The sequence below is a fragment of the Scleropages formosus genome, chromosome 15, assembly GCF_900964775.1.
Source record: "Scleropages formosus chromosome 15, fSclFor1.1, whole genome shotgun sequence".
NCBI classification, from domain to species: domain Eukaryota; kingdom Metazoa; phylum Chordata; class Actinopteri; order Osteoglossiformes; family Osteoglossidae; genus Scleropages; species Scleropages formosus.
Genome location: NC_041820.1, coordinates 26,541,818 through 26,569,755, shown reverse-complemented (window position 1 = coordinate 26,569,755; position 27,938 = coordinate 26,541,818). Strand labels below are relative to the sequence as shown.

The 27,938-nt window shown below is 45.7% G+C and overlaps 2 protein-coding genes across 2 annotated transcripts; one reads left to right on the top strand and one right to left on the bottom strand.

Annotated features, from left to right (window-relative positions):
• The first annotated feature begins 595 nt into the window (after positions 1 to 595).
• aldh6a1 (aldehyde dehydrogenase 6 family, member A1) lies at positions 596 to 12,978 on the top strand. Its single transcript, XM_018764200.2, has 12 exons — positions 596 to 768; positions 1,530 to 1,571; positions 1,930 to 2,004; positions 3,349 to 3,510; positions 4,662 to 4,740; positions 5,040 to 5,342; positions 5,466 to 5,587; positions 8,287 to 8,476; positions 8,861 to 9,042; positions 10,914 to 11,093; positions 11,868 to 11,966; positions 12,198 to 12,978. Exons 1-12 carry the CDS (start codon positions 730 to 732, stop codon positions 12,300 to 12,302), a joined length of 1,578 nt encoding a protein of 525 aa, XP_018619716.1. The 5' UTR covers positions 596 to 729; the 3' UTR covers positions 12,303 to 12,978.
• Positions 12,416 to 26,229, bottom strand: LOC108941491 (basal body-orientation factor 1-like). Its single transcript, XM_018764201.2, has 11 exons — positions 26,131 to 26,229; positions 24,592 to 24,844; positions 23,196 to 23,261; positions 19,885 to 20,028; positions 19,713 to 19,793; positions 19,314 to 19,384; positions 17,867 to 18,011; positions 14,497 to 14,981; positions 14,185 to 14,289; positions 13,461 to 13,526; positions 12,416 to 13,377 (listed from the first exon to the last, which is right to left on the bottom strand). Exons 1-11 carry the CDS (start codon positions 26,169 to 26,171, stop codon positions 13,278 to 13,280), a joined length of 1,557 nt encoding a protein of 518 aa, XP_018619717.1. The 5' UTR covers positions 26,172 to 26,229; the 3' UTR covers positions 12,416 to 13,277.
• Positions 26,230 to 27,938: the final 1,709 nt, after the last annotated feature.

Here is a 27,938-nt window from a genome sequence, read left to right as displayed (position 1 = left end):
CAAACGAAGAAAAAGAAAACACAAATACATTGAACAAAACACATAATCAGTTGATGTTTTACGGCTTTATTGCAGACATTACCTTTACGAGGCAACGCAGCGAAACGTGCATTGCAGGCAGATGTTCAATATTTAATGAAAAGTAATAATGATGATAGACTGCGCTGCAGCCTTGCTGGGTTTGTCTGAATTTTATGACGTGTCAATCACACGTGACGTCAAGCCGTCCAGCATTTGTTGTGCACGAGCTATACACACGGATTATCAGACAAAACACGCTCACTCTCCAGCAAAACGGCGAATTAATAGCAGCACTGTTTAAATAGTGTTTTTAAATTCACTCTGTTTTGGACTGGATACAATGAAAAGATGTTATGTAAATCGGCATGATTGCCAACAGTTTCATCCAATTAAAAATAGGACAGAAATGTATTGATTTCTTGCCAATGGCGTGCGAGAATGGTGGACTTTCATCTGCTCTTTTTTTAACATGATGGGTTAAGAGTTTTGACAAATGAACCAATAGCTTATGCCCTTTTGAGGGCGTTTCATTCCTGTAGCGAATGAGCTGCTGGCTCCGTGTAAATCCCGCCCACCGCATACCCGTGCGACCCGAGTTGAAGGGTTCTGGCTTTTTGGACGAGTTCCGAAGAGGGGGGTTGGGGTTTTGATTTTGGGGACTGTTAAAGGAAGCAAAAAAAAAAAAAAAAAAAAAACGCGTTTTAAAACATGGCAACGGTATTAATAAAGTCACTTTGCAAGGCAAAGGTAAGTCAGCGCATTGCTACGTTTCGGTAGTGTAGGACATCACACGTAGACAACAGTGGGTCAGTGCTCGCGCACAGACACACACAGAGTCAGAGACTCTCTCTGAGAGAGGGAGGAGGAGGAGTGTATTTCACTTCAACTTTCATTTTAATTCGCAGATTGTGAAGTCGGATTTTTATCAGTGCGGTGCCAGAAACAGGGCTGCGCGTTTGTTTTGCTTGTTAACAAAATCCCTTTCCCTCACTTCATTTGTTTTGTACTGACTCTGCTTGACTCCCCTAGACTAGTTAACGAGTTGGCGCGACGACTTAACTAGGCTAAGTTCTGTCACGTCGCTTTCGGACAAATATAGTTTTCCCACCGAGAGCATTCCTTTGCTCTCAGCCGCGCACTGTGAGAAAACGTATTCATTTATACACTGGTTTCCAGACCATCACTGAAAACTCTTAAATATGTCGAATTACGTCTGTGTGCGCGCGTTCTGTGCGCGCGCTACGCTCAGGCTGCAGTTTGCCAGCAGCTGTTGGGAAGTCTGGGGTTTGTTTCCATTTATTACTCATCGGTGGGTTACACTTACAGTTACTTACACTCCTCTGCTTCTTCTGAACGCAGGCATGTACGTATTGTATGTAGACACACACACACACACACAGGCCTGCTACTTGATTCAAGATCTGACTTTTGCCAGATGTGCACCACGTGACATGCACCATGCTGAGGTCAGGGTGACACTGTCACTGTGATTTACTCCCTCTTTTCAGGCACTCCATCAGGCTGGGCGCATGTGTTACTCCACATCAGCGGTGAGATCCTGTCCTTTGTTACCTTAATTTGGCAAGTAAATGTGTGAAGGAGAAGTATGAATCGGCACCGATCGGCGCTGTTTTCTTGCAGTCTGAAGATTGTTGGTTCAAATCCCCCCTTTTTGTGGTGTCCTTGACCAAAGTGCAGTACATACCCTAGATTGATCCAGCAAGAATTCCCTGCTTTATGAATTAGTAAATAAAGTGTTTAACATTGTCAGTCACCTTGTACAAAGGTGTGAGATGATTAAAGGTTAATAATACATTAGCATCACTGGTGTATTATTCACAGGACTAAGCTTGCGCTGAACAAATGTGTGTTTGTCTAACGAAGCTGTTTGCAACCTGCCTCACACAGCCAACAACCAAGCTGTTCATAGATGGGAAGTTTGTGGAATCTAAGACTTCAGAATGGGTGGACATCCACAACCCTGTGAGTATTTGACACACCTTTAATATTCCTTTTAAAATGTCTTCCCACTGGAGGTCTTGATGTCAGTGATTTTACATTTATTTAAGACGCTTTTCTCCAAAGCGACTTCCAATGAACTCTATGTAGTGTTATCAACACACACACCTTATTCACCAAGGTGACTTACACTGCTAGATACACTACTTACAATGGATCACTCATCCATACATCAGTGGAACTCACACTATGGGGGAACCTGAACAGCATATCTTTGGAGTGTGGGAGGAAACCAGAGCACCCGGAGGAAACCCACGCAGACACGGGGAGAACATGCAAACTCCACAGACTGAACGGGGATCAAACACACATCATCTCACACCACCCAGGTGCTGTGAGACAGCAGAGCTACTCTCTGTGCCATGGTGCTGCCTGCATTTTAAATGTCAATGGAGATTTTTATTGATTCTGAAGGAAATTAAACGAGGCATACATACAGCAGCATTACAATAGAAGAATCAATGTAGTGACTGACACACTGGATTCACTCTAAATAACTTTTTGACAAATATACCGTACTGTCTACAAATAAGTAAGTAAAAGGAAACAAATGGAAGAGGAATAATGGCAGTAAACACAGCTGAGAATCACTGTTGGCAGATATGGTCTTACATAGTGTTCCTTGGACCTGTGCTCCTCTGGTTAATAATAATTGTGACCCATGTCTGTTACAGAAGATGAAGTTCTTTGAACCAGTTAATTCTTTCAGTTGTTCCTGTGCAGAGTGTCAGTTAAACAGAACAGCTGCTCTTGCTCAAGTAAAATTACCCAGTTGTATAAATGGGTAAATATTTGCAGGTCACTTAACACTGTAAATTGACTTACATATGGGAATAAGCTGCCTTACCTCTGTGTAAATGGTGAACAGAAGAAAACAGCTGATTGTCAGACATCAGAATTCAGCCTGATGGAATCATGTATCTTTGAAGAATGTTGTAATAATCATTAATCCCTAAAATGGACTTCATTCCTACAGTTTTGGGGGGGGGTTGAGCTGAGCAAGACTGGTTTTCAGCGGATATGCTCAAGCCCTTGAATGTTACCATACCGTGAAAAGTAACATTCCTTACTACGTACAAGTAACTACAAGCATCAAGTTGAATGAAACACTAGCTAAGGGGAACGTTAACTAGTGCACTAGGACCTTTGGGACGTGCGTTGTTGTGTACCTCATCTTGCACTGTACTGATGATGCCTTACTAATCGATTTGCAGTCGCTAGCTGGGGTGAAGTTTCTGAGACAAAGAGCATTCTTATTTGAAATACTCAAGCTCCTTGTATGAATCTTGGTGCCATGTATCTCATCAGGCCACCAACGAGGTTATTGGACGGGTCCCCAAAGCCACCCAGGCGGAGATGTTGGCTGCAGTGGACTCCTGCTCGAGGGCCTACCACTCCTGGTCGGAGACTTCCATCTTGACCCGTCAGCAGATCTTCTTGCGCTATCAACAGCTCATCAAGGAAAACATTGTAATGCTGGGAAAGGACTTGGTTACCACACATAGTAACATTTAAAGGTTTTCGCAGGTGTCAGGTTTGCATTTGCCGGAGACCGTAAGGAGAGCAAAGTATGCACTGACTCTTCATGTTACAAACGAGTCTCAGATTTTCAAAGATGCATTTTCCAAACGATTTATTTTTGTTTTTCATCATTTTTCTAAACTGTGTTGTGGCGCAAAAGTGACCTGCATTTCACCAGCCATTAGTTGACAGTAAAATGGACTCAATATGGGAGTATGGGACTGCCTTCGTTCAACTCATTTCCTCTCTGTGTGTGTGCGCGCGTGCGTCCGTCCGTCCATGATCAGTAACACAATGACCAGCATTTCCCTTTTTTATGGGGTGATCGGTTAAGTCAGCATTAAATGGCAATTTTGTACAGGGAATTTTTTTTTTTTTGTATTTGAAGACATTTTAAATTAGCAGTGTAGTTTGAAGTTAATAAAAATGAAAGTGTTGTATACCTGAGGTTTTTACAGAACCTAACCTTTAAATAGACCTAGGGTGTCTGTATTATTAACTGTTTGTGTAGATTAACAATTGAAAGTGGCCAAAATGACAAATGTTGCACAGGATTATGAGGTGAATTGCTCAACCAGTCGAGATGAATTAAATGCAAAGTTGCATTATTTATTTATTTGGAAATCTTAATGTTGTTCAAAGTTAGTAAGAAACTGAGAAGTATGTATGAAAATTTGTTTTAGTTTTATCCAATTACAGGACCCACCCAGTGAATAAATGGAGGGACATCAATTACTAAAATTGTATTAACTGTGTATTAGTGGTAAATGCAACTTTAACTTTACAGACAAATTAAGCTACTAATAGATTTCTAGTTCCAGTTGTATTCATAAGGTGAGGAGCCACTGTAATTTGTTAATTTTACTTTAATCTGTCTGTGGAAAGTGCTGAAAAGCAATCTTGAATTTAAGTGAAACATGTAAACCACTGATCTCATGGCAGTTTCCAACTGGTTTTATAAATTCATAATCTTCACGTCCAGTGTCTAACGCTGCTGTCCACCGCAATGTGCAGCTCTCAAAGATCTTGGTAAAACCTGCTAATTCACCAGCAAAAACGAGACCTTTGCCTCACCACCTTTGTGCCGTGTGATGTTGCAGAAGGAGTTGGCGAAGCTGATCACGCTGGAGCAGGGCAAGACGCTGGCTGATGGCGAGGGGGACGTATTCCGTGGATTGCGTAAGTCGACGGCATCGGTTACAAAGGCACCCGCTGTCAGTGTTAATGCCTCTTATAATTGACTGAAGAGTTGCTGCATTGACCAGATATCGGTCCGGTGAATTGCTGCACTCGCATGGGTCATTGCTCAGAGGTCAGATGCTCTGAATGTTGTCTGTACCTGATGTTTCGTCAAGGGAGAAGCTGGAATAGCATGTTCTGCTTCTTGTGTGAAGTAAATTTGCCAGAATCTTCTGGGACAACCAGTCCTTACCTTTTCGGTTGATGTTCAGTGGTTCTGCACTGTCTGTCCCTTTCAGAGGTGGTGGAGCACGCCTGCGGCATCACCTCCCTCATGCTGGGAGAGACGTTACCGTCCATCACCAAGGACATGGACACCCACACCTACCGGCTGCCGCTTGGCGTATGTGCCGGCATCACGCCCTTCAACTTCCCGGCTATGATCCCTCTCTGGATGTTTCCCATGGGCATGGTTTGTGGCAACACATATTTATTGAAGCCCTCCGAAAGGGTGCCTGGATGCGCAATGCTGCTGGCCAAAATGCTGCAGGATGCTGGAGCTCCTGATGGAACCCTCAATATCATACACGGCCAGCATGAAGGTGAGAGGCTCCATCCTCTGGGGCCCCTCAATTTTGAGCATATGGTTCTTCTGCAATTTCCATTAATATGGTGTTTTTCTTGTTTTCTGAGGTGATACCCCTGTGCGTGTTCTGTCTCCCCAGCTGTAAACTTCATTTGTGATCATCCTGCCATCAAGGCCATAAGTTTTGTGGGCTCCAACCAAGCTGGGGAGTACATTTACGAGAGAGGCTCTAAGAACGGCAAGAGGGTGCAGTCCAACATGGTAGGAGTTGCGTGTTTCTCAGTATGGCTGTGAGTGGGAATACTAACTATCTTGTTCAAACTGCTTTATGCCGGACTTTTCTACCCTTGTCCTTTTGGCCCCCTGTGTATGTAGCATTCCCACTAAAATATGAGGTCTTCATTTCTTTAACTATCGATTGAATGAACCCCATAATGGACAGCACATTGAACCAAATGTGTGAGCAGAATGCTCGGTATGCATTTCTCAGTCATGTAATGTCTGTTTTCTAGGATGACGGGGGGGGGAGTGTTCACCCCAGTAAAATGTTACTGCATGTTAAGCAGAACTGAAATTATAGCATGATTTGGTTCAGGGTAGTGACTTAGCTGCTGAAATACAGTCATGCAATGATTGTAATATCTGTGATAGAAGTTACAGGTACAAAGTCAACTGCTTTGTTGTATCAATTTTTTTGGGAACTGAACAATTGAAGGATATAAATTGTATCCAGAAATTTTGGTAAACGCTCCATGACGCATGTGGAAAATAGGCAACTTTGAACGTTCACTGAACCAGTACATGCACTTCAAAAAACTTATTAAATCTGAAACCTATGAAAAAGAGGGGGATGGAACTGCATTCAACTCCTGACCGCTTTATACGTGGTTCTGCATTGTATCTGCCTACAGTGCACCTTGATCAAGGGCACTGCAACAGGAGTAGGGGTTTATGTCTTGCTCCTTATGCTGCAAGGCAGCAATTTTACCCCTGTGCTACCTGCTGCAGATGGTAGTTGCAGACAACACCATGCAACCTTTGACAAAGTTTAAATGGCTGGAAATGTTTAGATAATGTTTGGTGCAATCATTTGACATGTGGCCGGCTGGTAGCGTAGTGGTTACAGTTACTGCCTTTGAATCCAAAGGTTGCAGATTCAATGCCCACCTCTGGCTATAGTACCCTTGAGCAAGGTACTTACCTTAAAGTGCTCCAGTAAAATTACCCAGCTGTATAAACAGGTAAATAATTGTGCACAGCGAGTAGCGTTGCTGTTTCACAGCGCCTGAGTGGTGCGAGGGGACATGGGTTCGATACCTGCTCAGTCTGTGTGGAGTTTGCATGTCCTCCCCTTGTCTGTGTGGGTTTCCTCTGAGTGCTCTGGTTTCCTCCCACAGTTCAGACATGTTGTTCAGGTTCATCCGTAGTGTGAGTGACAGTGTGTGTGTTCCACTTATGTATGGATGAGTGACCCATTGTAAGTAGTGTATCTAGCAGTGTAAGTCACCTTGGTAACTGATAACACTACGTGGAGTTCATTGGAAGTTGCTTTGAAGAAAAGTTTTTGCTAAATAAATAAACGTAAATGTGTGCTCAGGTGTTAAGATGCAGGTAAGAGGTATCAAGGGTGTTTGCACTAACCTCTTTGGCCGCCAGGTGGCAGCACAACCCCACAAACTCTGACCCCGTTGAAGTTATGATCAGAGTAACAGAAGGCATCTTTGTTATGATGGGAAAGGCAACTTATTCCTCAGGGACTTCTCTAAATGTGTGAAAAAGATGAGCACACTTTTGGTTTTATGTCATGTAAATGTGCCACTTTAATGGAAGTATGACTAAAATAATTTGTGGTACAGTAAGAGTCAAATTAACTGGTCAAATGTATTTCCCCAAATGAGCAGTCTAGCACCAAGCAGTAGGGCACTGGTGAAGAATTTAAATTCTAATTTTACGTGGAATGGAAAAATTAGGGTGCACGTGTCTTTAGTGCACTTGTTGGCCTGAATCGTAAATCTTTTTATAATTGTATGAAATGGGTGGAAAGAGCTGCTCAAAGTGGCTTAAATGTATATGTTTTTTTTTTTTTTTTTTTTTTTTTTTTTAAAATATGTAATGAATGTTTGTTGACAGAGGTAAAAGGACAGTTAGTGTCTGTCTTTGCAAACGCAAAGGAGCGTGTGCTTTTTAGAGTAGTCCGGAAAATGCCAAATCCTGAAATTCTGACCACTAATAGTCTGCTGATCTGCAATTATACTTATTCTGCTTGCTAATTATAAACTGGTTTCTGTTCATGTTTAATTGTGTGCTGTTTTGCTTGGGCAAAAAATGCTGACTGAAACAAACCTTAATGATTGTATTGGTATTGTAAGTTTTGATTACTGGGTGGGTCATGAAAAGTTTAAATGTTTGTTTTTTACACTCTTCCATTCCAAAACCCTCCCTGTACAACATTCTGTATTATAACCCAAGGTTTTTAATTTGTAGTTTTAATTTAGGGAGCAATTTGTCACATGAGCAGGTTCTGAATCTGGTCTTGGGTCATCAAATGGTTCATGTAGCAGTGTGGAATGCTGTAGAGCTGTGGTACTGATGTTGCATAATTGCAGCTCTGCAGTTTTATAGCCCCAGTGCAAGGTCTTAGACAAAGTAAAATGGGAAGATTGAGCTTTTCAATATTTACAAAGCATTGCCTTTACAGTGGTTTTAGTTTGGTTACTCAGGGTGGAATCATTATAAATAATAAGATGCGGATTTGTCGAGCATCCAGTTATTATTTAGGTGCTCTAGAACGAGGACTGACCACCCCTAAGGTAGTAAAGATTAGCTCAGACGTATGTTGATGTTGTCCTGACCCAACCACAGTTACGCAGACTATGGCTAGCAGTGTTTCCTTTGGATCTGCTGCTTTAACAAAGTGTTGGGTGCCGGCACATCCTGAAGGCCGCTCCATGTGTTTCCAGGGAGCAAAGAACCACGGTGTGGTGATGCCTGATGCCAACAAGGAGAACACACTAAACCAGCTGGTGGGGGCAGCCTTCGGGGCAGCAGGCCAGCGTTGTATGGCCCTGTCGACCGCCATACTGGTGGGTGAGGCCCGCAGCTGGCTGCCCGAGCTGCTGGAGCGCGCCAAGGCACTACGCGTCAATGCAGGTATGGCCTCCCCTTCCAGCTGACCATGACTTCCTAGCCACCCCCACTGTGCCTGTCCCTGTCCCCTCCTGCATATAGATTACCCGACCATGAGCCGCCCAAGTGGCCTCTTGAGCAGATCAAATTTAACAGAATATGTTATCAGGGACTTATTGTTCAGTATGTAGTGTGATGACTGCTTCCAGTGAGAAGGAGCAGGACCTCAGCAACAAGAAGCTGGGTATGGGCTATGGAGCAAGCTGATGCTGTTGTTTGCTCAGGAACACACTGTAATTTGTAGGGCATGAAAGCCTTGGACTGTTGGCCGGCACGAAAGTGTTGGGAGACCCCTAGAGTCAGTGTTTGAGAGACCTCACCGCATGCTTGTTGTGGAATCCTGCCCAGGTGACCAGCCAGGGGCGGATGTGGGGCCCCTGATCACACCCCAGGCCAAAGCCCGTGTGGAAAGCCTGATCCAAAGCGGCGTGGATGAGGGTGCCACTCTGCTGCTGGATGGGCGCAACGTTCAAGTCAAGGGCTACGAGAACGGCAACTTTGTGGGGCCGACCATCCTGAGCAAAGTCACGGTCAGAAGTCTTGTTGTTGGCTTTTTCCTCAAGTGTTAATGACTCAAGTGACAGCAGAATACGTGTGGAAACTGACCAAAATAGATCAGTATTTATTTTGAACGTCAGTAACGTCTTAAGAGGTGCACGTGAGACATTTTGTGTTTCATAAATATGTATTTCTTTCCCGGTTTACTCAGTCTGTGGGCTGAAAGCAACACATGAAAAGTAAATATGCTGCTTGGTACTCACATTGCTCACATAATGGGGCTCCGTACAATGAAAGAGGCTCGTGATTCAGCACAACAGCATTTTTGTCCATTACGAGGTCATTTTTCTTTCACTCATCTCTTTTCCACAGTTCTGACAGACAGCGGACAGTACTACCACACGCCGGCCGCACATCTCCGGAACAACAGCGGAGTAAATACAGAATTAAAAACTCATGGGAATATCGAACACAACAAATTTAGCTACGTACAGAAACTTCGTTACCTTTTGTGCAAAGCAACAAGGGCAAACATCCCAATACACTGGCGCGCTCTGAACTAATTATAACTATTTATTAATATCTATCACAACTGAATCAGCAGGTTGAGTGCTATTACTTATTTGTTTAGCTGGTGCTTTCTCCAAAGCCACTTGTCATTAAGCTACGTACATTGTTTTCCCCGTTTACTGACAAGGGTCATTTTTACTGGTGCGATTCAAGGCAAATACTCAATGGTACTACACCAGGAGGTGAGATTCAAACCTGGTTCATTTGATTCGTTTATAGAATTTAGCTGTAAACATGTGAATGTTAACTGTTGTTTAAATCATTGTGACACCAGTTAATTTGAGGCAGCAGAACTGAGGACAAACTTGGTCCTGAGTGACACTTGTTTTTATGCATGCTATTTATGCAACCGTGAGGGGTAAGAGATAAGTCAGGGACTGGACACTGAAACGGATTCTGTTCAGTAGGGATGAGCTTCCTGTCCAGGTCACATACCCTCTTACTGCCAGGGTAGGTTTAAATAAAAGGGTGATGAGGACCGTGTCCTCCTCCTTTCTTCCTTTTGTACTGCCAGTGGCAATGATCATAAAAATTGCTTTAATAAAATGAATATGTTATGCTTGTATAAATAAAGCTTCTATCTCCTGATGAAATGATCATCAGCATCAAATATGTTTGTGATGATATGTGGTCCCTTGTCATGCGCAGAAATTCCAGTAATAAGTAATGTTAATTTGTTCCCCTCGCACAAGGATTTTGCATAACAGGATGATTTCATGCAGAGAATTAACCCCATTAATGCAATAGATTGGTGTCTTATGTTTTCCCCTGTTTCCATCGTGGAAAGACACTATATCTGTACAGTTTTGTGAGGTACACTTGGTTGATAGGGGGATGTGAGGAGTGTGTATGATATGCTGTATGTTTTTGGTGGGCAGCATGGCGCTACAGCAAGTAGCGTTCCTGTCTCTCAGTGCCTGGGTGGTGCGAGGGGACGTGGGGTCAATCCCCGCTCAGCCTGTATGGAGTTTGCATGTTCCCCCGTGTCTACATGGGTTTTTTGCGGGTGCTCTGGTTTCCTCCCACAGTCCAGAGACACGCTATTCAGGTTGCCCCACAATGTGTGAATGACAGAGGGCATGTGTTCCACTGATGTATGGATGAGCGACCCATTGTAAGTAATGTGTCTAGCAGTCTAAGTCACCTTGGTGAATAAGGTGTGTGGGCTCGTAACACCACAGAGAGTTCATTGAAAGTCACTTTGAAGAAGAGAATCTACTAAATAAATAAATGTGAATATGGAAAGTGACCTAGGTATGTTTGGCCAGTGTGGAACAAATAGGTACGTTTGTGTAGTAAAGTTATTGTGTTTTTTTGTCCCCTGTGCCCCTAGCCCCAGATGAAGTGCTACACGGAAGAGATCTTCGGGCCGGTGCTTCTCGTCCTGGAGGCCGACAGCCTGGATGAGGCTGTCGGAATTGTTAACAAGAACCCCTACGGCAATGGCACGGCCATCTTTACCACCAATGGGGCTACAGCCCGCAAATACACGCATGAGGTGGAGGTGGGCCAGGTGAGAGAAGGGCCTGATCCCCTGCACTTTTGTTCTTTTTTTTTTTTTTTTAAAAACTGACCTGAGATTGCAGGCTGTTTGACACGTGTTACCAGCACATGCAAACTAGTTCTTTCCCTCCCCCATTCCATTTCAGAAAATTCGGTGTTTGCTTCTGTTCTAAATCGTTCCTCCTGAAAACATGCCTCCTGGAAATAGCTATGGCAAATATGTGCCTTTTCAATTAATAGAAAAAAAAAATTAAGAAAAAGTATTTTCCGTAAGCTCGTTGGAGAGGTTATCTTAAAATAAACCCCAAAAGGGGATTCCTTTTCCGTCCGTTTAATTTTCGTAGTTTTTGTGTGACTCCAGGGTTTGCATTTGCTCTGTTTGTTTGCTTGCGGAGCAGAGCTGTCCCCCTCTGTTTGCTGTTCACATGTTCGCGGCATGGGCCATGTGCTCTGGCTGTTTCCAAGCTTCTGCTCCCTCCCTGGCCGAAGGGACCTAGATGCCGCATCCAAAATTACTCCTACGTTTTTCAGAGGTTCCGGTAAAGCAGCGCCAGTTTCCATTCCCTGAAAAACAATGTTTTGTTTACTTTTTTCTTTTTAACACACGCAGGAATGCAAATGATAGTTTGCATCGCTGTCCTCTGTGGTTTGTCAAGGTTTAATGATTCCCGTGATCAGTTGCTTCCATCTGTAGAAGGGCTGAAAAGGCAAGAGCAACAGCTGTTTGGATACTGTGGGAGCACTTGTGCTGAACGGTGGCGTGTCCTCTTCTGTTTTCTGTCAGGTCGGTGTGAACGTCCCCATCCCGGTCCCTCTGCCCATGTTCTCCTTCACGGGTTCCAGGGGTTCTTTCCGTGGTGACACCAACTTTTACGGTAAACAGGTGAGTACCGCTACATAACCTGGCAGAGTTCACTTCTGGGGGGTTTGTGTTGGAAGCAAGAAGAGGAAGGTCACAGGAATTTCTTCCTCCTACTCCCTCATCTAGAGGAACAAATAACCCATCATACCTTTCTTCATATGAATAGTTTAGTGGTCACACCTGTGCTATTGCTGCGTATGTTCTTAGTTGTCCTCAGTTTAGTGCATCTGTCGGTCTGTTTCTCCTCCACAGGGAATCTACTTTTACACTCAGATCAAGACGGTCACCTCGCAGTGGAAGGCAGAGGATGCCACCTTGAAATCGCCTGCTGTGACCATGCCCACGATGGGGCGCTAAGCTGACTTCCTGGCAAGAAAATCTCCTGCAACTCCTTGATCGAGGGAGCACTAGATTTTAAGTGACTGTCTCTTCCCCTTAACTGCCACTGATCATGAAACCAACAAACCTCCACAACACAAGTGTAAAAGTAGGCCTTAAAGTTCAGACAAATGCTAATTTACTGGTCATTTCATTCTTCTGTCATTTTTGCTGCTGCACAACTGCCTGTGACATTTCATGTGTTCAGTAACATTTTTTCTGAACTATACAGGTTTCTACTTACAGGTGATGTAGGTTGACTTGTGTAACGAAGCTGTAACATTGTATAGTATATGCAGTAGTCCTAACATGACAACAGTAGTCCTGTAGATTTTCCCCATAAGATTATTGAATGAAATGACCTGTACAATTAATAACTTGATTGTGCCCACATGGAACTGTTTCTTGAATGTCAGGGTGTATAACATGTTATTCGTTCTCTCCAGAATGTGACGTTTTTGAATTAAACTAGCAGTTCTTTAGCTCATGTTGCATCACACACAGATGTCTGTGAAGCAATTGTCAAATCAACACAAACAGTAAGCCTTTTATTTATCAGCTGTTACCCAAAAACGTTTAGATTTATACACTTAGCAGACGCTTTTGTCCAAAGAGACTTACAACGGATACCATGTAGTGTTACTAGCCCACACACCTTATTCACCAAGGTGACAAATCACTTCAAATGTAAGTTTGCCTGCATAGATTTTCCAAGTAAACAGCACTGCTCCTATAACATGTACTAAATGCAAAAGTGGATTTTAAAAGTTCTCTTAGAAGAAAAATTGTATCTATAGAAGTATTTTAGAAACTCTTAGTACAAGCAGTTAAAGGAAATGCCATATTTGAATTGTTGAAATGCACAATGCTTGGTTTTACAGTATAATATGTCAGTGTAGCAGTTTTCAAACATTGTGCTTTAATAGTGCCCATGAGAGAGGGGCTGCTTTCTGCTCATGAGGTCTTGATGGGTGGTAACCTGCTGACTGGCAAGGGCACGGTGGACACAGGTGCCTGTGTGATGAAGGTCACCTTTGTCATCTGTTCTGCAGCTCTAAGAAACACAACACAAGAAAAACTTAGAAAAACTTCAGCAAATTCTTTTATTAAAAAAAAAAAGTTTGGGATTTGTCCTACCTTGGGTTGCTGACATTGTTCTCTCTCGCTGCAGACCGAGGAAAGGTTAAGAGCTGGGTGGATTTCCTGCACAGAAAACAAAGTGGGGTTGGTTGGACAAACGCTGTCACGTGTAGGTGACTGATTTTGCATAACTGAATTGTCCTGAAGTTCAGAGCAGTGTTCAGCAAACGTCCCTTGTAGTGGACGTCGCTGGCTAAGCCGGCGTTGCATGTTGAACTAGAAGGTGGCCCTCCCTTGAAAATCACACCACGTGCAGCTGTTGCCGGGGCCGTGCACGTTGAGAGCCCTCGATGTCAGCTGCACGTGAGGCAGGGCTGACGGATGTTCTGATGGGCCACATGTTTATTTCCCAGCACAACACTCTGCGGCTTCCTATTTTTACCACTGTACCCAGACTCCCTTCTTTTTCATGCTGTTGGACCGAAAGGAGAACTGGTTTGAACCTCAGCAATGTTTTATGGCATCCTCAGCACTCAGAAAACAGCTGTTTCAGAGATTAAAGGGAAGCTATTTATTTTCTCACAGACGACTTGAGGATCTACGCCACTCTGCTCCTTTATTACTCCGGTGTTTTAATTTTTGTGTTTTATGATGATGCCAGATGATGGTTCACATGTCCTGAATTCACCATAAAAACGCAACGAGGAGAAACGCACCTTAAGAATTGGCTTTCTAGAATGCATCATAAAACCATTAAGTGGGGTGCCTGCCGGACCATTACCTTGCCCTGAGTCCGTTCATTGTGGCGAAAAGCAGTCTGAGTACTTTCTCCTTCTGCTCCCATGTGAGCTGAGAAATGTCCACCTTCGCACCTTGCACATGAGACCTGAAAAACAATCTCCAAAGAATGAACACTGGTGATATTTATAGAGTAAAAATGTACACACTTCCTATACAGTCAGATCAGTTGCAGTTACTTGATTTGTCTTGCAGAAAGGCAAGGCTAAAGACTGCTGGTCCTGGAGCTCTGAACATAAGTTTCTCCACTTATTATAACTTGCTATTATAACACTGGTAGGGTATACAATCATACCACTTGTCAGCCTTCTTCAGGTCAGCGCGCGCACTGTTTGTGCTCTGCTTCCTCCAGTCGAAGGTGCTGATGTGGCGGCGGCCCACGCGGACTTCGCTTGTCCCATGCCGGTAGACTCCCAGTGCTGCCCGGCTACACTGCTCCTGGCTGGCCCGAACTTCCTGCCGCACCTGTGCCAGCGCTTCGTGGAAGAAGCTTTCGAGCTCGGTGCGCTGCTCCACCAGGTGGCGGGCCAGCCACTTCACACGGCCCATCTCCCGTCCCTGCACCGCCAGGGCCTTCTGCAGCCTGTTCACCTCGGCGTGGGCCGCCTCCGCACCCATTCGCAACTGGCACTGGGCCTCTCGCTGCTCTTGCTGAAAATTGGCAGCCATGAGGCCGAGGGTCCGTTCCAGGGAGGTCACCTCGTCCTTGAGAGCCGCAATCTCCTCTGCTTGCCGCTTCAGCCGAGTCACGTTTTCCAAAACCATCATCTCGCTGGTTTCCTGAGGGGCAAGAGACACACAGGTGCTGCTGTGACATAGTGTGCAGCCTTGATTATCTGACCAGAATGGGACCTACAGGCAGTCAGATAATTGAAAACAGCGAGGAAATGGAAGCGCAGCACACAAAGTTAGGCCTATAAGTATTTGGACAGTGACACAATTTTCATCCTTTTGGCTCTGTGCACCACCACAATGCATTTGAAATGAAACAGTCAAGTTGTGCTTTAAGTGTAGACATTCAGCTTTAATTTGAGGGTATTTACATCTAAACTGGGAGAATAATGTAGGAAGGACAGTGTTTGCTGTGTGTTCACCCCCCTTTTTAAGAGACCAGCAGTAACTGGAGAATCGACTGCCCAACTGTTCCGTGGCCAGGTGTGTGTTATTCCCTCAATAGGTCATGTACAAGTAAGCAGATAAAAAGTCTAGAGCTGGTTTCAAGTGTGTGTATTTGTAAACTTGCTGTTTACTCTCAATATGAAGTCCAAAGAGCTGGCACTTCCAGTGAAGCAAGCCATCAAAACAAACCCATCAGAGAGATAGCAAAAACATTAGTTGTGGCCAAATCAACAATCTGGTACATTCTTGAGAAGAAAGAGTACACTGGTGAGCTCAGGAACACCAAAAGGCTCAGGAGACCACGAATAACAGCTGTGGTGGATGGCAGAAGAATTCCTTCTTTGCTGAAGAAAAACCCCTTCACAACAGTTGACCAGATCAAGAACAACCAACCCTCCAGGAGGCAGGCGTATCTGTGTCAAAGTCAAAAATCAAGAGAAGGCTTCATCAAAGTAAATACAGAGGGTTTACCAAGAGATGTAAACCATTGGTAAACCTCAAAAACAGGAAGACCAGATTTGCGTTTGCCAAAAAACATGTACAGTTCTGGAACAACATCCTATGGACAGATGAGACAAAGATCAACTTGTACCAGAATGATGGGATGAGAAGATTATGGAGAAGGGAAGGAACTGCTCATGATCCAAAGCATACCACCTTATCTATGAAACGTGGTGGAGGTAGTGTCATGGTGTGGGTCTGTATGGTGCCCTTGTATTTATTGATGTGACTGCTGACTAAAGCAGCAGGATGAATTCTGAAGAACATGGGCCTATATTATCTGCTCAGATTCAGCCAAATGTTTCAAAACTCATAGTACGGCACGTCGCGCTGCAGATGGATTGTCTTCACACTTCATATCATTGTCCAAGACTTTAAGGCAAAGAAGTGGAATGTTCTGCAATGGCCAAGTCAATCTCCTGACCTGACCTGAACATGCATTTCACTCTCTGAAGGCAAAACACTCCAAGAACAAGCGGGAACTAAAGACTGCTGCAGTGGAGGCCTGGCAGAGCATCACCAGGGAAGAAACCCAGCGTCTGGCGATGTCTACGGGTCCCAGACTTCTGGCAGTCATTCAGTGACTGCAAATGATTTGCAACCAAGTATTAAAAATGACAGTTTAATTTATGGTTGTTAGTTTTTCCAATTATTTTTGAGCCCCTAAAGTTGGGGGGGCTGTGTATAAAAATGGTCGTAATTCCCACATGGTTCACACAATATTTTTGATCGAACATTTAAATTAAAGCTGAAAGTCTACGCTTCAAGCACGTCTTGATCGTTTAATTTCGAATCCATTGTGGTGACGTGCAGAGCCAAAATTATGAAAACTCTGTCACTGTCCAAATACTTATGGCCCTAACTGTATAGGTATGAAATGGTTAATTAATAAACATTCTGCAGTGGAACTAAAATAATATGGTAGAGATGTACTGTTAATTATTGTTTAAAGTAATGCGTGACAGTTTGCTTCTCGGTCTCACCAGGTATACCCAGGAGCTGCAGTCCCAGGCCGTATTACACGCACATTCGCTATGCGACCTCATACCCAAGAGTATCCAAATTTAAAGAGGTTACACCCATCCCTTGGCTAACGGTCTTATTTTGTTCTGTGAAATAGCCCCCTTTGGCGAATACCCATTACGAGGGGATTAAAATATTATTTAGGAGAAAAAAACTGGTTCCCACCACAACCATGTGTGACCTAAAATGAACCAGAAAACCAAAAGGTGTTCTTATGCAACAACAGCACCAGCACATGTGATAGTTATAACAAAAAGTGTTCCTTCTGCTATATCTTTTGAGTTAATCATTCATTCATTCGTTACCAATAGCTGGATGTTTTGTTTTGGAGCAGAACTTCCATTCATCAGTCTACCTCACAAAGCCAGTGACTCGCAATGATTTAACCAACTGAATCAATGGTTACATTTTTATAGACTGTCTTCAGGAGAACTTAAAGGACTCTGGTTTGAATCCCACCTCCTGCTGTAGTACCCTTGCAGTACCTAGCTGAGTAAATGGGTAAATCATTCATAGGCAGCTTAACACCATAAGTTGGTTTGGAGAAAAGCAATGAAACAACAACAACAATAGTGATAATAACAATAATAATCAATCTGCTGTCTCGCTACTGATATTAGACTAACAATCAATAGTTGAGATTGGTTCGGGCTGTCAATGACCAAACGTTCTTGCATGTGTTACACTAAGCAATAGTTTCTGCATGTAGTTTAACGGATTTCTTCAATTCTGTAATTAAATATTCCTGTGAGTGTTTATTCCATGTTTACCTCGCTGTCATATGTATTTGTGTGTGTATATATATATTATATATATATATAAGTATGTATGTATGTATGTAAGTGTATTTGGGTCACCAGGCAACCCTGCAAGGTGTGACCGAGGTAGGTGTGTTTGCCAAGGGCAGTGGTGTCTGATGCTGAGGGACACCGCTGGAACCCAAACCCGCGGAAAAGTTTGAGCCGCAACCACGGCAGCGACCCCACAAATGCAAACGAACAACGGGAGCCCCCACGGTCCACCTTGCGCAGGGCGAGCGAACCGTTCTCCTCCAGCAGGGCAGCTCTGCACTTCCTCAGCTCCTCCGCCTCCTTCAGGTGGTAGCCCAGCGCCTCGTTCAGCCGGACGTTCTCGGCAAACACCACGCGGGACGCCTCGTCCAGCTGCCTGTCAGCGGAAGACAAGTAGCCCCTTCGTTTCCCTTCTCCAGCGTCTTCCCGAGCGTGACCCTCTATCATCAGCCGTGCCCAAATCACTGTCATTTAAAACACGGCGTGCTTTTTGGGTGTAATGATGTATACCTACATCGCAGCGTACATTAGGGCCACATTCCGTTCTGCCCCCGGTATGAAGGCAGCTCTGTGGTTTCCCTTCTCCCTCAGCCCCTAATCGTTATTGTTTCCGCATCTGGCTGGAGAAATTCAGGGTCAGTGCTCGAGGGTTCCCGGCAAGGCCCTTCGGTGGAGTCCGACGGCCAACCGTCGCGCTCAAAGTCTGCGCGCTTATCCGGCTGTGCAGTTCCCAGGTGCTACCGTTCGCTCACCTTCAGTTTTTTCAAGATATGGGTGAAATACAGCATTTGCCTTTCTTAGACTGTTTAGACTGTTGAGTTGCCGAGTAGACGGGGGCACGGTGGCGCAGCGGGTTTGGCCGGTGCCTTTTCTCTGGCCGGTCTGGGGTTCGAGTCCCACTTGGGGTGCCTTGTGATGGACCGGCACCCCATCCTGGGTGTGTCCCCTCCCCTTCCGGCCTTGCGCCCTGCGTTGCCGAGTTAGGCTCCAGTTTGCCGCGACCCCGTTTGGGACAAGCGGTTTCAGACTGTGTGTGTGTGAGTTGGTGGGGCAGGCCCAGGTGTTGCAGCCTCTTATCCAGGTCTTACCTTGGATGGTCCCCCACAAGATGGGTTAGGGTGTTCAGAGACGGCTGCCGTGACACACCAGTAGCTCAGAGTGCAGTGTGTGACCGCACCGCTAGGGAGGCGCTCTAGAGCTCTTCATAGTGGACGGAACGTTATCGTGTTTAGGGCCAAAATCTGAAGGCGTAGCGCCAACGAGCGAAGGAAGGCCACACACGTTTGGTGTTTAGTCTAGAACGGAGGTGCTTAAATGAGACCTGTTATACTACTGGTCTGTAAAGGCCCTGGTTGATGTCCAGCGGTAACACACTTACGGTATGGCTGTGGAACAAGTATGTCCTACACGCTCGTTGTTCAAAGTAGTTTCCATCGGTCCCAACGCTAGGGGGCTTGGCGCGGTCGCGGCACGACCTCGACCGCGGACAGCGTAATCATCGCCTTACCCCATGTACGCTATCCGCAGGGAGGGAAACTCATGCGGTCAAGATAATAACCTTGCTTTCTATAAATATTATTTATGTTTCTCTCTGCCACCCCTCCCCCTTTGCGAAAACGGGACCCGCAGCATGGAGAGTAAAATTAGCCCGGGATTTTGACAGCAAGGATTCACTCACGCAACGGCTTCCTTGTGGGCTCTCTCGGCCAGCCTGGCGACCTGCTGCTCGGCCTCCTTCTCCAGGCGGAGCTGCAACGGAAACATGGCGCTCAGCGTCTCCGGAGCGGTGATGCTTCCTCACTTTGTCATCGTACAAACGATCTGAGATCGCAGCATTTCGGCGGGACATAATTTATGAGCCGAAATAATCTTGATTCCTCTTTATGTTCAACCGTTTCCTGCACGACTGCCACTTCGAGCTTTAAATCCCCTCGTGAGGGATCTGCAACCTAGATATTATTATTTGCATAGATGAGCGATGGGTACGTGCTGCAGGTTGCTACCTCGCTTTACCCCTTTCCATACCGCAGCGATGACTCGACTAGTACGGTATTTCGAAAGGAAAAGAAAACCGTACCTTGTGCCTAAAGAACTTGCGCTCCGTTTGTGCCAGACGTTCCCGGTGATCTCTGTCTCCGATGTGAACTTTCTCTTTGAGCTGCGCAGAAAAACATGAGCAGTTGTTAAAGTGTTGCAGCTGAAGACGAGCAGGGTTTGGTAGGAATTCCAGGCTTCTTCTGATTTCTTACATCGTGGAGCTCCTGCTCCATCTGGGCCTTCTTCTTGCGGAACTCCATAATCATCTGAAGTTCTCCTTGGGTCGCCTGGAAATCTCTGGATCTCTTTCGAAAGTTCTCCTCCAGCTCATTGATCCTGAGCGTGTATTCGCTGGCCTGCAGTGGTCACACGGGGAACGTCACCGACATTGATGGGACACCAATAAAGGGTAGAGAAGAGTGTCGTCAACAGGCTTCCGTTACATTTTTCAACAGATTAGTCAAGGGCTGTAAGAGCTGGACGGCACAGTCTCGTCTCGGCAGAGATGTACGATGTCCCCGCGTTTGCTTGTTTCTTTGCAGTGCTCTGGTTTCCTCCCACACTCCAAATACATGTGTTTCGGGTTAACTGGTGACACTAAATTGCAATTTTTGTGTGCATGGCTACCATGTAATGGACTGGCATCCCATCCGGGGTGTACCCTGCCTCGCCTAGTGCCCTATGCTTGTGAGATAGGCTCCGGACCACCAGTGAGTAAGTGATTTGGTACATAGGTTCCAGCACAGGCCGTGAACCCACTATTTGCTTCAAACTGCCGGCATTACTAAGCCAGCACCTTCTTGTAGAACTGAGCTACTGCCTTTAGATCAGAAGGTCACGGGTTCAAATTCCATCGAGTGTTGTAAGCAGATGTCCTTTGAGCAAGGTTCCTACCCTTAATTGCCCCATTATAAAAAAAAAATACCGAGCTGTATAAATGGATAAATAATTGCAGGTAGCTCCGTACTGTGAGTTGCTTTGGAGAAAAGCATCTGCGAAATGAGTAAATGTAGTATTCCCGGGCGCCAGCCGTCTCCGAGTTCTGTGCAAAAGGGCCCAACGTTAATGTTAAACCCCGGCGTTCCTCTCCGAAACATTTCACTGATTTAGCTGGTAAGATTTTTTTTTATGCACCACCCTACACAAAAAAATCATCCTTTTTGTATATGTTGAATGCAGATAGATGCCAATTGTCTTCAAAAAGGGGAGCAATTATGTGCCTAGGAATAGAAAAGCAGTCGAACCTCTGGGGAAAGAGTATGACCTAATGTTCCAGGAACCGAAGAGTACCACTTATAGCTGGTAGCAAAAACTAACAGACTGTAGTAGCAAGATGGCCATTAGTCGTTCCCCAAACCCTCTCTTTGGAAAGTGGACTCGGCGCAAAATCCTCAAACGTCCGCTGCTCCGGCATTCCTTTAAAGCCTGCGACGGCAACCTTTTTTCTCAAATGCCACTTTTACACATTGTGTACCAACAACATTTAGTTACGTGCCTGTGGTATGTGGAATATACACACGTACGACATATTCACGAGATTTGGGTACATTACACTGAAAAACACTGGCTGCCCAAATACATACATGTATGTAAAGTATGTACGGATATATGGATACGTACATGCACGTGTACAGATGCTCCTCGACTAATGACGGAGTTATGTTCCGATAAACCCATCGTAAGTGGAAAAATCGTAAGTGGAAAAATCAAGAAAGAATACAGTACCGCACCTACCGAACATCATAGCCTGGCCGAGCCTACCTTAGACGTGCTCAGAACACTTACGATAGCCTACGGCTGGGCAGATTTAAGCAGGAGGCGCACATGGGCGTTTAGTAGACATGACGGGATGCGAAAACACAAAATAAAACACTTTCGACACAGGATTCGTTGTTTACGCTCGTTGGCGCGATCGCTACAGAGACTGGTTGAGCGGATCCTGCGGCTCGCTGCCATCGCCCAGCATCGGGAGGGAGTATCGTACCGCATATCGCAAGCGCGGGAACAGATCGAAATTCAAAATTCGGAGTACGGATTCGACCGGATGCGTATAGCTATCGCACCGTCGTAATTTCGAAAAATCGAAACTCGTACCATCGTAAGTAGAGGAGCTTCCGCGTACATGTATTACATATTTATGCATATATATACAGTATATTGTGCCTGCAGAAAGGTATTTCTCTGATTTGAGTAGTAGACCTGGCCTTGTCACCCAAAAAGGAGCCCTTGGAAAACACAACTCATGCTGCATTTTAATTGGCTGACTCCTCATTCTGCAGAAACGGACACCCGTCAATCAAAAGCACAATCATTTGCGCTGCGGCTGCGATTCTCTCTTCGTGTGATGCGTTTTCACGGCCATTTCCAACGGCCTTCGGCGAGCGCAACGAAAGCGGAAAAATCCGACTCTTGAAATAACGTCCCGGCCGATGGACTGGCCCGCCATTGAGAACCGCCTGGTTCGGGCATCATCCTGGCGGATCGCTCATTCCTCCTCCAGTCGAGGATGTTGAAAGTCCTTTTGGAGCGCGTCGTTCACTTTTGTCACCTTCCCCGAGGAAGCGGGGACCACGAGGCCGGGCGACCGAAGCCATTATGGGGCCGAGAGCTACGACATTTTCCAGAGCTGAGCCTATATGTGCCAGTGTGACACTGCCATGCTTTTCTAAATTGGGGATGTTTCAAGTTTGTCCAGACCAAACCTCTGTTTTCCGAAGCTTACTGCATCCCGTTTTTACCAACATGAAGTAAGAGATGGAAGAGATGGAAAACAGCTGCTAGCCTTTGCTACGCGTTTCCAAATTTAAAACGCAGCGTGTTTTGATAGGCCAATTAGACTGCTGCAATAGTAATCAAGGTTCTCGACTTGTCCCCTCAAAAGTGTAGCGGATTACGAGGAAATCCGTGCAGCGCTTCTGTTCGGGAGCCCAAGCCCCGAGACACGAAAACGGCGCGGCGCTCGTTTAACACGAACGATTCACGCAACACGTGAGGGAGAGACTCATATTGAAATTTGTACGCACGCTCCGGGCCGATGCGAGTTTTAATTATGTGTTTTTTGGGCCCGCAGAACCGGATTAACGTAATTTTAGACTGTACGGTCCAAAATGTAGGCCTTTTTTGTGTTTGTTTTGTTTTTCAATGAATGCAGCGCGCCTGTAATTAAAAAGGAATACTAGGGGTCAAGTGGAACAAAGAGCAGTTTTCATGATGCTCCTTTTTTTTCTAAATAAACAATATACACCCTTGAGTTATGTAGGACAATGATTATGATTTATTAGGAGTTACGCTTGGCAAGCCACTGTGCTGTGAGCGTCTATGATGCCAGAAGTAGGTTTTGGTCAGACGTGCAAATAATCCCCATCCATTTCAGATCTGTTTGCCCCAAAGTGTCCTGTAACACCCTGTCCCTGGGCTCTCTTTATTCTGCTTATGCAGAAAAAACACCTCATTTCCATACTCTTCTGCAGAGGTGACATATGGGCGAAACATGAAGAGATATGAAAAAGCATTCCTTGTTTACCATCCGTTCGTTCTGCTCTCCGGCTTCCTTCTTCTGCTCCCTTAGCTCTTCCTCCAGCTCGGCGATCTGCGAGGCGCAAGAAAGGAGCGGGTCGAGCGCAGAAGGAAACGATCACAAAATTAAAAGAGAAAAGTCAGTGCCGGCATTATAGCGAGCTGCTCGAAGTTACTGATCCGCAGGCACACGAACGAGAGCGACGCCGGAGAAGTCCTGCGGTACACGTGCATCGACAGGTGTCATTTCCACGACTGACTACATAACGGAGCGTAGGAGTTCCCAGCAGTTTCGAGTGTTACGAGTTCCTCTTCTCCATCTTAAACGCTCGCGTAACCGGGGCTGCGGTGTCGGTACGGAAAACCTTCGACTCCGACCGCGGTAACCCAATGAGTGCTTCCGACTCCAACTCCACAGCACTGCCCAACAGTTGCACGTTTTTTTTGGGGGGGTCGACTTATATTACACCTCTAATTTTTGGAGGTCGATTTATATGCCGGATCGACTGCTAGCTGATCGACTGATAGACTGATCGACTGGTGCATACTGTACATTTAGTCGGAGTCGGTACATTTTTACCGACCCAATGATTGCTTCCGACTCCGACTCCACAGCACTGCCCAAAGTTGCACATAATTTTTTTGGGAGTCAACTTACTGTATATTACACCTAGTTGTTGGGGGTTGACTTATACGCCGGCATATACGGTACATTTAGTCGGAGTCGGTACATTTTTACCGACTCCAGTAACCCAACAATTGCTTCAGACTCCGACTCCACACACTGCCCAAAAGCTGCACATTATTTTGGGGGTCGACTTATCTTGGGACAGTAGGCCTAAACCTATATTATACCTCTAATTTTTGGCGGTCGACTTATATGCCGGCACATACGGTACATTTAGTCGGAGTCGGTACATTTTTACCGACCCAATGATTGCTTCCGACTCCGACTCCACAGCACTGCCCAAAGTTGCACATAATTTTTTTGGGAGTCGACTTACTGTATATTACACCTCTAATTGTTGGGGGTCGACTTATACGTCGGGTCGACTTATACGCCGGCACATACGGTACATTTAGCCGGAGTCGGTACATTTTTACCAACTCCGGTAACCCAACGATTGCTTCCGACTCCGACTCCACAGCACTGCATATAACACAGCAAAACATCACGAGCATAATCTAGCGACGCACAAAAATACAGCGGCAACGCTTTTTTTTTTTTTTTTTTTTTTTTTACGTTTGCACGATGCAGAACTCTGCCGCGTGTTTCCTGCTCTAAGTGAGACGGCCGTCGACAGGCGTCCAGGGCAGCTGCGGCTCCCCAGGAGCGCTCACTAGCCGCTCTTACTCATACTCCCGAGGATGACCAATCCCGCGATCTCTGAGCGACTCCTAACCTTCTGCTCCTTTTCAGCTTCCTTCAGCTTCAGGAAAGCGATGATGTCCGCCATGTCCTTCTCTGCACGGTGCCGCTGGCTCGTGAGCTCCTCGTTGACTTGTGCCAGCCTGCGAGTGGCCTCGCGGTACTCAGCCCGCGACGCCTCGGTGACATTCAGTCTGGCCTCCCACAGGGCTGCGTTCGCCTTGGCCTTCTCCGCGTCTGACTCTATGTCTGCTGTGATCTCCTGCTTTCCCTCCTTCTTACCTTTCCTGCACGGGAACCACAAGAGGCAGCTCGCTAAGCGCAGAACACTACGCGAATGTCATTATGACTCGGGGCCTTCGAATACATCAAGGGCCATGCGGAGGCAATGCGCCAAGGGGTCGGCGAGGACCTGGAACTCCCCATGAAGTCTTATTGCAGGGCTGCCTCCTACAGCTCATGCCGCGGTTGGAACCGGAGCCGTGTCGCCCAGCGATTGTAACCGGGGAGTTCCGTGGAGGCGTGAACATAATTGGTGTCATTGTGCCACAGGAGGAAGGCTTTAAGTGGGCCAGTATAGGCCAGATGGATGCTGTGTAAGTGCCTCCTACGGGACCACGAGGCGCCTGCGGGCTGCCAGCAGTGAGAGACGTGTCACGCTCCTATTCGGCACTGCCCGTCCTTCGTGACGCTGTGACTCTTGGGGCAGGAATAAAAGCAAGTGGTTTGCCTGTGATCATCAGAAACACACATCTGTGCAAGTGCAGGAGCCATTCCCACTGGCATCCGTACCGATAGAGGCCTGGAAAATAACTGACTGATCTGCTTGGAAAAACGTGAGGGCAGCAGAAAAGAAGTCAATTTATGGAAGTTTCCAATTTATCTCGGTTTAATGTAGGAAGAAATTGCCATCATAGGTGGCAACCTAAAGCGTCCTCAGAACGTTATGTGGGATGGAGGTCTGGGAGCTGCTCAAACGATGGAAAATTAGTGACATTTTGTTTGACGTCTGCTGTTTTCAGTCTTCCGGATGAGAACCCGTCCAGTGGGTTGAAGAAGTCGTCTTGGAGACACTTAATAGTCGGGACGAGGAGCCTCATCCGGGGTTGAGAGCGAAGCCTCGGGACAGAAATTTAGCAAACTTCTCTGGAAAACACACTGAAAGACATCTTATCGCCGATATTCATAAATCTTTCACTGCTCAAAATTCCAGCGCTCTAAGTGCCAGTTCATTACACGATACCACTGGTCCCTTCGGACTTTGAGGAGAGTTAGATGTTTAACACGCACTCACCTTACATGCCATCTGTCTCCTAATTCCAGGTGAACAAGGTAGAAACTTGTACAGGTACATAAAAGGTACATGCCTTGTTGAGGCACCATTACTTAGTAGCTCAGTCAAAGTGAATAATTTTTCATTTAATACTGAGCTTTCACCTGCAAGCTTTTCCAACAAAAGTTTTATTACATTTTACTGGCAGCTGAGGTGGGGGATTTAAATTCTGGGCTGTTTACTATAGTAAACAAACACTAGAATCGTTAAATGGCGTCAGGGAAGCAACAATCCTCTTACCCTTTTCCCTTCTTCCTCGTCTTGTTTTTCTTTTTTGGCATTCTTCACAACTTACAGTGTCACTTAGTACAGAAGTAACACTCTACGATACAGCATCGAAAGTCGCTCCTTGTTTGGTACCTGATTGTCATAGTAACCGGGTCGATCGCGTAGGCGTGCACCTGATTGGCCCGTTCGCCGAGACGGGGTCTACATTGACCAATGAGAGTGGAGTCCGTCGGAACTGCCCCTTAGGGACACGTCGGGTCAAGTTCGGGGGAAAGGGACCGTTCCGTTTGGAGGGAGAAGCTGTAAAGCGGAGCGTTTCTTGTTCTCATCGTCGCAGGAGTTCGTAACACACTCGCAATTTAACCGTAAATCAGTGTAAAGTTCGTCACGTGAAAAAAACGTTACATCACGTAGCGTCAGTATATCGTGTATCGCTATAACTGGTTATACAATCATGTATAATACGATACTGTATGTGAGTCTGCAACTTTTTAACAGACCACACAAGCAACTAAAACTAAAAATGTAGTTTAGAGTACATTTTTAAAAATGAAACTAAAAATAATCTTGCAAAGTTTTTTTTTTTTTAAATTTTATTTTTCTGCTGACTCATGCCTTTTGGTTCAGGCACTTGCCTAGTTGGAGCAAAATATTCGACAAATCACATTTCATGTCGAAACGATGAAAGCGCCGCTCTCCGAAGCCTGCGACGAGCGGTCGCGCCACGTCCTCTCGGCGTTCCGAGGCCGATCCATCACCTGCGGACCCTCGTGGTCCTCGGCGCGCCTCTCCGAGGCAACTGGCCTCCTTGTACAAGAGCAGCATGTGGGCCGTCTTGGAAATGACCCAGCCGGGAAACGTCGCCGTCAGCTAACTGTATGGATTAAATAAGTTGTGGCGAGACCACGAAAAATCCCATGGCTGCTGTCCAGGCTGAGAACATTGCCATCAATCGGCTATATGTACAAATTACATAAGTTGCGGAGAGACCGCAGAGGTTAAATAAAACTCTTGTTGACTTGACAGATTCTGAGAAACTTGTATTGTCTTGTATTGTAGGGGCTGAACACACACACACACACATACACAATGCGCTTGAAAGTATGTGAACCCTACAGGGATGGTCATTATTCCTGTATAAAATAGAATAAGCCTAGAAAATCTAATTGTTAAATCTTAAAATAAACTTAGAAAATTAATTAATGCCTGATTCTGTTAACCTGCTTAGTTTAACCAACACAACTTGGGCTTCGCTTATTTTTGCACCTGCGCTACTTGTGTGTTTCCGCCGCACGCATGATTTCCTCCAAAGGAGCATGTGGAACTGATCATTACACACCTGTTATGTGTGTGAGGGGACTGGCAAGCAGCACTCTGTTGTGTATCTACATACCCTGTATTTCATATATATGTACTCAGTGCATATATATATATATATATATATATATATATATATTTTATTCCCCAAGAACCCACACACACACTTTCTGAACCACTTGTCCCATACAGGGTCACGGGGAGCCAGAGCCTAACCCAGCAACTCAGGGCGCAAGGCCGGAGGGGGAGGGGACACACCCAGGATGGGACGCCAGTCCATCGCAAGGCACCCCAAGTAGGACTCGAACCCCAGACCCACCGGAAAGCAGGACCCGGTCCAACCCACTGCGCCACTGCGCCACCGCGCCACCGCACCCCCCCCTTCCCCAAGAACCATCTTTGCAAAGTGTTCGCATCATACTCTGAGCTTTCCAGCTAGGCACAAACCTGGAGGGAGCCCAAAACACATTCCAGTAAGGATAAAACATGAAATCACACAATAT